At 37.0% G+C, this 13,258-nt stretch overlaps 1 protein-coding gene across 6 annotated transcripts in view; it reads left to right on the top strand.

Moving 5' to 3' along the window:
- Positions 1–1,817: 1,817 nt before the first annotated feature.
- LOC139964757 (uncharacterized) overlaps positions 1,818–13,258 on the top strand; it is a 32,603-nt gene continuing 21,162 nt past the window's right edge. Inside the window, exons 1-14 of one of the 6 annotated variants that reach the window (XM_071966699.1) lie at positions 1,818–2,150; positions 2,522–2,682; positions 4,259–4,534; positions 5,214–5,370; positions 5,964–6,146; positions 6,570–6,611; positions 7,570–7,844; positions 8,198–8,318; positions 8,913–9,149; positions 9,347–9,487; positions 10,105–10,383; positions 10,871–11,275; positions 11,978–12,433; positions 13,122–13,247. In XM_071966699.1, coding sequence (XP_071822800.1) covers positions 1,883–2,150; positions 2,522–2,682; positions 4,259–4,534; positions 5,214–5,370; positions 5,964–6,146; positions 6,570–6,611; positions 7,570–7,844; positions 8,198–8,318; positions 8,913–9,149; positions 9,347–9,487; positions 10,105–10,383; positions 10,871–11,275; positions 11,978–12,433; positions 13,122–13,247 — 3,127 coding nt within the window. In that variant the 5' untranslated portion in view covers positions 1,818–1,882. Of the gene's footprint in view, positions 2,151–2,521; positions 2,683–2,952; positions 3,614–4,258; positions 4,535–5,213; positions 5,371–5,963; positions 6,147–6,569; positions 6,612–7,569; positions 7,845–8,197; positions 8,319–8,912; positions 9,150–9,346; positions 9,488–10,104; positions 10,384–10,870; positions 11,276–11,977; positions 12,434–13,121; positions 13,248–13,258 lie in introns of those variants that run through there. The other 5 variants (XM_071966698.1, XM_071966704.1, XM_071966700.1 and 2 more) reach the window with 5 other exon arrangements.

Below are 13,258 nucleotides of genomic sequence, written 5' to 3'. Positions count from 1 at the left end.
GTGTTGTGCTCCTCCAGACTGAACAAGACTTTTCCGCCGTACCGGATCATTTTCACATTTGCTTTACTGAATAATTCATTCAGTTTCATCCCCATGCAAGGCTTTGCAAGGTGTCTATATGCGAATTTGTCTTATCAGTGGGCCTGTATCTTACACTAAATGCACCCAATAATGTATAACTGCATTACTACCCCTTCCATTTCTGTTTCCTACCCTATATTATTGTGCATTTAATTTATTTTTATTTATTTATTTATTAACCTTTAAAAGGGTGACTCGGTTAGCCAAAGCTAATCTTCCCCGAGGCCCTAAAATACAGTCAGTATAAGAATAATAATATTATAAAACAATAAACAGAGAGTAAGACTATTAAACATACAAATATACAACAGAGGGAGTGAGGATTGCCCAGTAATGAAAAGGAGCAAGATTTCGTAGAGAAGACAGCAATTCGGGATTCGCCGAATTGATACAAGTTAATGGTATATGTGTGCGTCTGGAGGCCAGCCTGGGAGGGGGAGGGGTTGGAATGAAGGAACTGGCGGAAGTGGATCAAATTAAGGTCGTACTGAGTTTCTTCGGTTACATTTTGGAGAAATAGAGAGGCTATACACAGATTCTGGCCGGGTGTCTGTTAGGAGTATACCGTGCCCCTGTGCCTCCCTTGGTTATGCAATCTTATTTCCATCCCCTCCCCTCCCCCTCCCCATGACTCGAATATAACAATATACTCATTGCAACAACAACAACAGTCTGAATGTCACAGTGCAATATTAATAATTAATAAAATCGACTCTTGTCCGACCATGTGACATTTTTCATTTCCTTATTTCGATCTTTATATTGACAATTTCAACAGCTCTGTAGTTCACCTCGATCTCAGTGAAGTATTGAACCATATTATTTGTACGTGTGGTGCAGCGCATGTAACATTCCGTTTCTGCTAGGTCGTTTACAGCTAGTTTCACACGGATATTAGACATCTCTCATTATATATATTGTCTTTATGTTATGAAGCCTTTTCGGTGTATTCACCTTGTCGTTCGTAATTAATTACGAGTACAAACATCACTGACGGCTATATATACACCTGACTAAAATGCACAGTATATATGCATGTTCCCGTGAGATTGAGAAATATGATAACAATGTATTTCAAAGATCTGCTCAGACGATAGGAAACATCTGAAGGCGTATATGGTGTCACCATAGCAACCTTATTATCAGTCGATACTTCGAAAAGAATTGGGTTGGATCTATTAAGTGTGCATTATACATAGCAATATTTCAAACTCTGCATCAGTTTTGCGGACAGTTTAGAAGCGTTTTCCTTATGAGTTGGCAATTATAATATGATCTGCTTACGTATATATTATTTCTTGCATTTGACATTCGGATAAGGAGGTCATATGAAGGGTCTACTTTTTACTCTGAATAACTCATTGCATGTTGTTAAAGTTAAAGAACAAATAAGCGACTACAATGGATACTCAAAGGCATTGAACTGTGCTTGGTATTAATGATGAGCCTTCGCGGTGGCTTTGATATGCAAATTACCGCTTTAATTTTCAATGGACGTGGATAGAGTGACCGAACAGCGACGAAAGCAATGTGAATCATACTTTTTCGTTGGAACTTATGAAGAAACATGTAACAATTGAATAATTAAAATGTTTACGCGAAAGCTCAATAATCACAATAATTTTTGTAAGGTAATGGTGTATATATGCCTATAGTATGGGCATGAAGATATACAACTTGGAATTGAAATTATCATGTATATTTTATTTTTAAAAAACTGACCCTACCCAAGACGCAGTATAGTGCCGCATATATAACTGTATTACAATATATGTTGTAATTTACTCATTGTTTTTGTAAAATGTTTCGATCAGTGAACAAGGCCTCTTTCCGGAGACAGCAAAATGATAAAGATACTTCTCAAGGATTAAGCTCTCCAGATTTATCAGAGTTATGCAAAGGATCAGGGGTAATTCAAGGAAGATCTTTGAAGGTGATTTCAGATACAGGACAAGAGGTAAAGCTACCTAGCCCTGTCAATGGCTGGAGAACTAAAGTTAAAAGGCAAATACGACTTAAAGGGAAACCAACTAAGAAAACAAACCAACACAAGAAACCGAAGAAGAAAGGTACGTAACCTCGTAATGATGCAATAAATTCATAATAATAACAAGAAATGTGGGTTAACGGCTTACTACACTGTAAACAATTAAATATATTCCTTTAAGTACCTGTCCTGAAGATTCAGCAGTGTTAGATATAGAAGCTACATAAGACAGTTTTGCTATGTGGAACCATATAGTGATATGTTATGTGTCATTTCCATCGTTTGTCTCAGAGACTGCTGAATTATTTCAAGATTAAATCTAATGTTTTTATTTTGGTGATTAAACCATATAAAGGCTACACGACAAATCAACCATAATTTCGGTTATCGACTAAGATGAGTTTATTTTAGTATGATACCTTAAGTCTTTATATCTCTTTGTTTGACCCTTAGGACTAACGAAGCGCAGTCTTGGTGACATACCCTCCCAGGAATCAGAAACAGACCAACTAGAATCGAGAAAAGCGTTTGTTATCTGGACGTATCTCAGCTTGGAGGAGAAGCAGACGATTGTCAAGGAAACACTGACTGAAGCTGATCTAAAACAAGCACAGGTGCGAATTTTGTATTTTTTTCCTACCTTGCAATCATTTTATCACGGTCACGCATAGGATTAAATTGCAACCTTTCAAATTTCGCAGCAATCTCTGTCTTCTGTGAAACCCATATCCATTTTGGTTCAACCGTTCCAATTAATATTCGAAATTAATATTACTCAATCGAAATCGTCGTATCTCATCAGCTTACGGTTTAAACAAAAATCTTACTGCAATGACACCTGCAAAACAGCTGATGAGTTGCAATGACGTCACGCGTTTCGAGGCAACTCCATGAAACAATATGGCGACTAGAACGAAGAATAGCGAACCAAAGTTTGATTCGTTGTGATGGATATCCTATAAGCGAAATGTATTTTACGAACCAAAGAAGGGTGTATTTTAGGCCTAGGTGTTAAAAACTGAATAAGAAAATAAGTGACTTTTTTTAAGATCACATTATTTCGTGGTGCTGTAGTTCACTTGTCAGACACTTGTCAGACACCTGTCCAAACTGTACTAGCCTAGAGTGACTAGGCCTAGGCTAGTCCTGGTTTGCGCAAAGTTAGGCTTCCAAAAGCAGTGAAAATTTATTACTAGTTATACTAACGGTAGGCCTTGCCCAACAGGCACACCCGCTAATGAAATCTGAACCAGTACGTTATAACGTCACACGTACGAACACAACAAATGCATATCAGCAAAGCTAATCCACATGCATTCCCAGCGATGGTAAATCCAGTAAGCCTACACAGACACCAAAGTAGTACTTGACATCTTGTGTCACCTAGCTGAGAAGTAGTACTAGAACATTTTTTGTTGTTGTAACATTCAGCCACGCACATAAATGGCAAGTGCAAATTTAGGATTGTCACTTCTTAGCAGAGGTGTTGGAGAGGAAACGGATAAAGGAAAAAATCGGAAAGTGGAGGTTCTTTTGGAACCCGAGGTAAGCTGAATGACATCAATGATACAACTTCCATTTAAACTTGAGTGTGAACCCTCCTCCCAATTGTAACACCATGTAAGGTGAATCATATGTTAGCCTAGGCTACAGTATGTGTCAAGGGCTGCAGATGTTTCCCTGAGGCTGCTGTGGTGATAAATATTGTAGTTATTGATCATTTATAACGAAAGACTTATGCAAACCAGGTTGCTAGGTGAATTACTAAGGCAAATGGCATAATATTTGTTTTTTAATTAAGGTTTTGTGTTTATATAACTGTACAAATATAATTTGATGTTAGCAGATTACAGTGGTATGATAATAAATAATATTGTATGTTTCTCTAACATATGCAGTAGTCGTTTACAGTATGCAATTAAATATGTTAATTGTTTGCAATAACATCAGTACATTAAACTGAAAGTTTGTAAGTTGCAGGGAGAAATGTGCTGTATCTGAACACATGAAATCAAGGTGATAGTCTTTTTGTTATTCATTTCAATTTTGGATGATTTTGAGAGGGAATGCTGGTTGAATATATGGTGATTACACTGATTGTGTAAGATATAAGTATCCTTACTCACTAACGGTTTTTCTTAGTTGAATAGCTTCTACTGACATCCCGTTCATCTTTTTGTTTCTTTGTAGGATTATTTCAATATCCAGAGGAAGGGATACTACCTACCTCCAATACATCACCAGACATGGTCACATGAAGAGATACCAAGTAGAACAATACAGGCACACAAGACTTACACAACTAGAAAAGGAGCATTATTACTATACGCAGAGGATTTGGCGTTGTCCTACCCATCTCAGAACAGCCACAGAAGACCCAGAAAGAAAGCGTTAGAGGCAGAGGACAGCAATTACCTCAGTACCATGAAAGATCTACGCAGTGCAATTTTATCCTATGGAGGAAAGGTGAACCATTGAGCCCACCTTTGTTTGATTAAACAAGCTTTATTTTATGTATTCGTAGTCCAAATTGTGACAATTGTGTGTGTGTGTGTCTGTCTATACTGTGACTTGATGTGACAGTTTTCCATATAATATGTATGCGGCCTTTTCTGAAGTAACAATACAGGCTAGTCAAATATGTTTAAGCCTAACAGGTACTCTGATAATATAAAGTGCCTAGAGTACCTAATATTGTAGAAGGTTGTCAATTTTTTTTTTTTTTAAATGCCAAAAAATGGCCACTTGGTTGATTCTGTGGAAAACATCAACACCAGTTTTCTAAAGCTGGCCCCCTTATTTATTGCATTACATCTTTACCTCTGAAAGCAGTCAACATTGTAGTGTGTGATCCTTAAAGCCGTTCAATATGTATGCTCATAAATTCTTGTGAGATAAATATTATCGAAAAGATTTGGGTGGGTCTGCTGTTTACATTACCTGCATTCAATGTTTCAATTCCAGTAATGGTGAAAAAAAAGACTGTCAATATTTTTTATAATAGCTACTTTAATATTGTTGTAGAAGCTCTTTGGAGAAAACTTCAGTGGATTATATATTATTATTGAAATTATTGAAAAGAGAATTACCATTTAACATTCAGCAAAAGTAACTCCATCCATATTATCATTCTTTTATTACAAAGGAACAAAGTGAGAATGTTTTTATGGGATTCTCAAACTCAAAGATGAATAGCTTCAACTCACCACGCACAGTCAGACCTGGCTTTTCGGCAAAGAGGTATCTGGCCAACTGGTCAAAGAGCTGGGACGATTCCATATTAAACTACTTACGTAGTGAAGGTATGCAGCCCTTATTCATGGATTTTGAAAGTGAAAACAAATGTCAATGTTAAATTGACAATTTGACACAGCCTTTCTTGTAGGGAAAATATTTGCAGTATCCTACAAGGGGTTGCGGTTATTTAAATCTTCTTATTTCTTTCAGCTCACTTTAGAAAAGCAAGCTTTATGAAAAGTATTACAGAGGAATAGCTGGTCTGGTAGCACATAGAAAAAGTTATTGTCCAACATGGTCCAACATTTGTTACAGAAAATTGGCAAAGAAGGTTATAGTGATGTTTGTACTAAAGATCGTTTGTTATTTGTGGTATTTTGCTCAGATACAGTTCCATAAACCTCAAAATTTCAAAATCTTCAAAACAGAAAACTTTAAACACTGACTTATTTTCCATTTTGGATATTTCACCTTAAGTATGGAAATTTAGGTTTATATTAGAGAATTTTGCTCTTGTTTATACAACTTCATTAGAACTGTGACATATTATAAATTTTCCAATTTATTATATATATATATATATAAATATTTGATAATATTTTATAATTTTATATAATATGTATAATTTTATATAATATGTATTTTATAATTTTTATAGGACACCTATGGGACAAGAACCTCTTTGAAAGTAATTCAGTACTGCCTAGCACGTACCGCAGAATCAACGATGACATGTCTCAAGCACCAGCACCATACAGAGTAACAAGGAACATGTTGGTATCCCCAGGTGACATAGTGTCCTATGAGTACTATAGGATACGTCCAGATGACATCGATTATGGTAAGTGTGTGCTACTCACATGGAGCGATGCTACTATTTTTACTTGTATAATTGACCTAATGTGTCAAAGGCTGATACACCATTGTCACATTTACCATTGTTACATCCTGTATTAATAAAGCCCCTTTGTGGCTTTTTAAGCTTTTCTCATAATATTGTTATTTTTTTTCCTATTAATCTTCATGGGAGATAAAGATTTAAACACTAATATTATATATGACATTCTAGGTACTGTATCAACATTGTTAATGAAATATATACTAATGGTTTTTATTGTCTGATGTAATAGAACATATAATAACACAATGAGTTATCACATGTTTGATACAAACTTTCATAACAAATGAGAATGCTTTGAATGCTACCTTTGATTGATTAAAAATCATTTTTACAAATTTTGATTTTTGTTTCTCTCATTTGAAGTCGCATGGATTGAGACTGATCAGGATCTCAGGGCCCTTGTCTGTAAGAGTAGTGGGTGTTTGTATATGTTTAGTGCTCCCTGCAACATTCTATCCGCAAACGTTTTTTTCAGCAATAGTTGTAACGTTGTAGAATAAATCATCGCCGTCCAATAGTTAGCACCATTTTGGTCTCTCCATTCCCTTTTTTTATTTTTATAGTTTTAAGTGTCCATGGCTACATATTACTTTGTTTGGCAGTGAAGGCAGTTGATGTTCTAGATGCTATGAATGTTGTTCTGCCCTTTCTATTCATACATACAAGTTATAGAGTATTTTGTTCATGCTTCTTCCTTGGCGTGCAATATCTTTTTTTGCTGCTTGAAGTGACATAATGGCATATTGTTTTATTTGTGTTTATTTATCTTATTTTATTTTTGATTTATTTTTAATTGAATGCCGTTGTGTTTGCTCATCATCTCTAGTTGTATCGAAGTTTATATCTGCTGTAATCATCATCATGATTGACTCGAATAGTATTATCGAACGTATTATCGGCGTATTCTTCCCAGCTTGAGTCTTTATGTCAGGTCTTATTAATTCAGCTGTTAGTTCTTGTATTTGAGGCCAGGATTTCTTGTTCTTTGGAAGAATTGTTGGCATAGGATATGTTTTACAGTACTAGCACAAGCACAAGCTGTTAATTGTTAGGGTGCTATGTTCAGATAAGTTTGTGAAATGGTGGTAGAGTAGGTACAGTAAGTCTGTCCGTTAATAGAAAATGAGGATTAGTGGGTACCTAATGTGGCAGGGGAGGGGGGGCGTGGGGGGAGGCTGGGGAGAGAGGAGGATTATTAAAGAACCATAAAACGTTCCTTTTAGATCTTTATATCCTTCAGACTTGTCTTATGAAGAGTACAGACAATGATTTAATTTGTTGGTAGTGTGAATTCTTTCTATCTTTGCAATCTTTGCATGCTGTTACATAATTTGATATTTGTTTACTTTCTTGATTTCTAAAGGGTCAGGGGAGGCTCCTGGAACCAGTCACCAACCCCGCCCTCCAAAAGTAACTCCGGAGTCTAACATCACCAGACCTGGTATGATAGCAGCGATTGCACGAGACGGAAGTCAGAAGCCACATCCTGTGATTTATGCACAACTTGACCCCGAGGAACAGCAGATGGTACTCCAGAACCTGATCCTACAAAGTGCAGCTCATCATAGCCAAGACAAAGTGCAGGATGATCCCCAAGGGTCAAAGGTCATGCCCCTTGACATGGGAGAGGCAATTGTGGTGAGTTAAGATTGCCCAAGAATTACGTCTGGTAAATGTGGGCATCAAATATCAATTTCCCGGATTACCCTTTTTCCCCCGTTTTTTTAAACATAGGACAGTGTCTAAAAATAACATGGGCATGTATGATATCACACCACATAGCTTGAAGTTCACTTTTTGTTAGAAAAGTCTTCAACTTCAATATTATTTTGAAAAGAGTTTGAGGATTTAATGAAAGTTTCAGTGAGATGCTTAGAAAATGTTAATCTATTCATCGGTCAAAATTTACATTAGTTCTGGACTAAAATTATTTATGCAGTTGAAGTTCACATGCTTTTATTTTCCTCTCCAATTTTCTCATCGCTCTACAGCATTTAGTTAACGAAAACTCCCGAAATATCTTATCTGGTGGCAACCCCTTCAAGATTAGAGAAGCAACAATTGAAGAAGACTATAGTGGCAGTACCCCCTCAGAAAGCTCATGGCCTGATGGTAAGAACTAAGAACCATGAAGTTTCAGTTGTTTTTGCTTTTTTGTTTATTTTATTTGCAGACCAGTATCGTAGTAGTAGTAAAGTAACAGGTTACTTTGTGATAGAGCAATCGTATCTGAGTTTATGTGTGTTGTATATACCACCTAGCTGTAATAATTACTTTAAAGGCATTGAAGACTTGCCCCAAACCATGTGCCGCGCTCTGAAAAAGTTAACTTTCTGTTGCTTGAAAATGACATTTTCTTCTTCTTGTCGCTACAAAATGCAGACAGTAATGAAACGTGATACCTTGTTATCTTTTATCTAGACCTGAGATGTCCACGCTGCTATGTACACTGTGTTGTGGGTATCGACCGTAGCTGTATGTATCGACTGTAAACTAGTGTCTAATTAATAACGGTAGCAAGCTGTGTGTGTATTTTCTGGGATCAATGGTGGTGTCTAACACTTTTGTTACACCTCATTCAAAACTAGGTCAGATTACCGGCATGAGACGTTTCTTTGTTCGCGAGTCTCCAAACCATTTAAGAATGTTTACATAAATTTGTCAATCCAAATTGTCATGTTGCATCTTCAAACTATCTCTCTCCAGTGGTGGAGACGCTGCCATATACAGAAATCGCCCCTCACCTCTCCAGCTCCTCGGCTGTACCCACTTTACCACCTATCAACATTCCTAGCCAGCAGTCTGTGGACGCCGATGGTATCTCCCACCAACAGACGCTTGAGAGAGAAGACATTAAATTCCCGGATATCAACCAAGGAACTTCACTATCAGGGATGAGAATTCAGCCGTCCACGGAATCCTTCAAGGAGAGAATAAAATCCGGTAAAGATAAATCACTAAGGAATAACTACAAATTATAAAGGCACTTTATAAAGGCACTTTATAAAAGGCACTTTCATAAAATGTGATTCACCTTAGAAGTCAATGAAAACTAAATATACGAGATATTCAAAGAGTTCTTTGATTTATTTGTTTGTTTGTTTGTTACACGATTAAAAATGAGCCTTTCATTCTTTAAGGATTAGACGGAGAGATCTCTACGAGAGATGGAGATGTTGATATCGGAGATGTGGATGATGTGAAGTCCAAGAAGGACTCTGTGTCCTCTAAACTACAAAAGACTGGGTCCAAGCATAGTGTCATGAGCAATGAACGTAAAGGTAAAAATAAATTCCGTCTTTCATGAAGATATCAGATAGAAAACATGTCCCTTTGTATACATTTAAAGGGTTCTTTGCTGAGTTTCAGATATCTTTGTCATGAAAGCATCGACTGAAGAGTGTTCAGTTTTTTCCGACCGAATTTAGGTACTATTTTTTATTTTAATAAACCGAAAAAAATGGGGGAAAACATGAAATGTGAATTGCAAATACTTGAGAAAGCAAAGTTAAAGCTTCCATCCATCATTTGTTGACTTTGGTTTCACCTATTTACTATTCTTTTTGCAATATGAAAGTAAATTGCAACAAGAGAATGCGACACCTCCTTCAGAGATTTGGATGTGTTCAATGTAATTCCTTAGAGGAAAAAAAAAAACGTTGTTTGAGCCAGATTCGGTTTTTTGGCTAGAAAAAACCGGTTGTAAGTTTTCACGAAACTGTGCAAGCTTAACCCTAACAATGATAATATCAGTGATTTATGAGATTTTAGTCATGGACAGCATAATGAAACCACAGAGAGACATCAGAGTCATTCGGTAAATATTGACAGCATTTATTGCCCATCTCATTGCTGCTTTTTATGATATGTCTGGAATTTTCAATGATATTTTACACAGAAAGTGGTTCAGTTCTGTCTATGAGCAGTCAGTTAAGCCAGAGCTTTGAGAATCTCAGCGAAGCTAACGAACAACTAATTAGGTTGAAGGGAGGAGTGGTTCCCAAGAACCGTACAGAGAGCATGAGGTCATACAAAGGTCGTAAAAGCCGTGTCAGCGTTGACAGCCAGAGAGATGGAGATGTTCTTTTGGGGGGAGAGGATCACTTCTCTGTCATAGGGAGTGTCATTTCCGCTACAAACGAGCAACATATTTCCGATGCCGAGAACATTGGCGAAGGTAACAAAGCACTCTTGTAAAGTATCAGTCTGGCATACTTTACTCCTATTTGCTCCAATTAATGAGAAAAATGACTTTGCTTACTCAGTTTTCTTGCAAATAAAACACTTTGCAATTAAATGAAAGATATCTTTGTTGTTTACTACACTAGATGTCAACAGAATGCAGTGCTGTGTTTTTTAAACATTAAGAACCAAAACCCTGCATCTTTTAATACTTTAAATGCCTTAAAGCAGAAGGAAAACTAATTCTTTATTAGTGTTCATTAATCAAATTGACTTTCTGTAAAAATTTTACCAGCAACAAAACAACTGAAAAAATCGGACAGATATTGATAAATTGTTACAGCCATGCAACACAAGATATGTTGAAAAGAAAGTTTAAAAATAGTAATTAAAAAAATGTAAAAAGGATGGTTTTCTGGTCTTAATCATCATTGAATTAAGTTGACCTTTTTTCAATTATCAATTACATATTTTGCATGCAGATGGAGATAACTTTGCAGAAACCAAAGGTGATGAAAAGCAGGTAACGCAAGACGTGGAATCGAGACAAGATGGAAAGATAGAGGTTGGTCAAGGAGAGGAGATGATCAAGATTCCGGTTGGTGATGTGGTATCATCTGCTAAGAGCTCAGAGTCACCTACACTGAAGAAGGAAGAGGTAGAGAAGGGAAAAGTAGAGGAGGGAGAGGTAGAGGGGAAACAGGCAGAGGAGAAGAAGACAGATGAGGGGGCAGGGGAGAAGGGGACAAAGGAGGAAGACACAAACCAGAAAGGGATGAAGGAGCGGGTAGACAAGAGACAGGTGGAGAGGATGCATGCAAAGGCAAAACAGGGCGATGAAGTCAACGACAGTGATATCCAGAGAAAGAGGGCCATAGATGGAGAAGGTTTGTGGTTATAATATCATTAGTTATTTTTTGGTATCTTCTCGTTTTGTGGTCTTACATGTAGGGTGGTTTTGTGAAGCCTACTAGCATACCTAGTACACACACTTTTCTTTCATAGCCTAAGTTCACTACACTACACATCCTATGTGTGCTTGTATTATATTTGTGAAGCCTACTAGCATACCTAGTACACACACTTTTCTTTCATAGCCTAAGATCACTACACTACACATCCTATGTGTGCTTGTATTATATTTGTGAAGCCTACTAGCATGCCTAGTACACACACTTTTCTTTCATAGCCTAAGATCACTACACTACACATCCTATGTGTGCTTGTATTATATTCTATGTTTTTTTAAGTTTGTGTCGCTTTTGTAAAGACTGAAATCAGTGAAGTTAACATTAAACAAAAACTTATTTGAAGAAGTATGTTTTCGCATAAATTGAACTACCTTGAATAACTAACTTAATATATACATGTTGGTGCTGCATGGTTGTAATGAAATGATAGCAATTTCTGTTCTCGAGTGAGATCTTCACCTGGAATCTTTGTTTTATCATATGTCAAGATCAATGAGAAGTTACAATTTGAGATGGTTTCAACCAGTTCTTTATCTACAGTAGCCCCCATAGTTTAATAGGTAATATAGGCTCATTTGGTCAACTGGCCAATTAATCCTGTTACTTTTTCTTCATCAGATGGACTTGATCAAGCAGAAGATACTAAAGAAGAAGACATGGAAGACAAAGATGGAGCCTCCCATCGACCAAAGAACAGTCCTGCCTCTCCTCATCCTCCTGAAGAAAACAACAACAGCAACGACCAAAAAGGAGGCGCATCAGTGCCTTTGTCCTCTGAAATGGAGAGACATGATAATTCAGAAGGTAAAGAAGAGGAGAGCAGAGCAGAAGATCTGACTGCCAAGGAATCTGGGCATCACGTTAGGGAGATGCTGCCCTCATCAGCTGACCATAACAGGGAAATGCTGCCCTCATCAGCTGACCATAACACTGATGATGACCAGAATCAACAATTACCGACAGCCTCTATCGGATCTGATCTCATCCAAGAAGCGGAAGTCTCGGAGAGGTCTTTCCCCAAATCAAAGAAGAGGTTGTCCATGCCGTCTACTCCTCAAGCTCAAGCTAAACAAGGTAGGATGACGTTCCTCATATATTTAATTTATTGCTTTGGACATTTGAAAAGAATAGCAAAGAAAATCCTCAAAACTCTCGACGTGTATTACGTTTTTGAATTCCTTTTGTCTCCTGGTCCTTTTCAGAGCATGTATTTTCAATCTATTTTGTGTAATTACATCAAGTATAGTCTTTTACTGATGTGATTACAACTCAAACGGATATATATCCATAATGCTGGCAATGCTTCACAGAGGTAGAAGCATTCCAACTTGTATATATCAAATGTTTTTTGACATGTTCTCTTCTTTAGCCTATTTACTTCACACCAGTCACTGTGAAAAGATTTCACTTTAAAAAGTTATTTTTATATTTCCACGTAACATGTACTGGTTTGTTTTTAATAACCAGCTGGGGGAGGAGGTATTAGTGCTTCAGACTTCTTCACAACTTCGAGTTAAAACGGATATGTATCCATAATGTTGGCAATGCTTTACAGAGGCAGAAGCATTCCAAACTTGTGCTGTAATGTATTAACAGTAACATGGTAACGGGATGCTGACGGAACGGATACAAATATTTGTTACTTTTACATGTTCTCTTCTTTACCCTATTTGCTTTTACACCAGTCACTGTGTAAACATTTCACATTCAAAAGTTACTCATTTCACGTAAAATAATGTACTGTTTTGTTTTTAAAAACCAGCCGAGGGAGGTCTCAGTGTTTCAGAGTTCTTCACAACTTATAGTTACCTGCCGAGAAAAGATTCGGAGGGTTCATCTCGGTCGAGCAGATACGGAAGTTTATCTTTCAGTCTTGTATCTGACAGAGGTAGCAATAAC

Source organism: Apostichopus japonicus, chromosome 23, assembly GCF_037975245.1.
Source record: "Apostichopus japonicus isolate 1M-3 chromosome 23, ASM3797524v1, whole genome shotgun sequence".
NCBI classification, from domain to species: Eukaryota; Metazoa; Echinodermata; class Holothuroidea; order Aspidochirotida; family Stichopodidae; genus Apostichopus; species Apostichopus japonicus.
The sequence above is the reverse complement of the archived record's forward strand: the minus strand, read 5'-3'. Positions and strand labels throughout refer to the sequence as shown.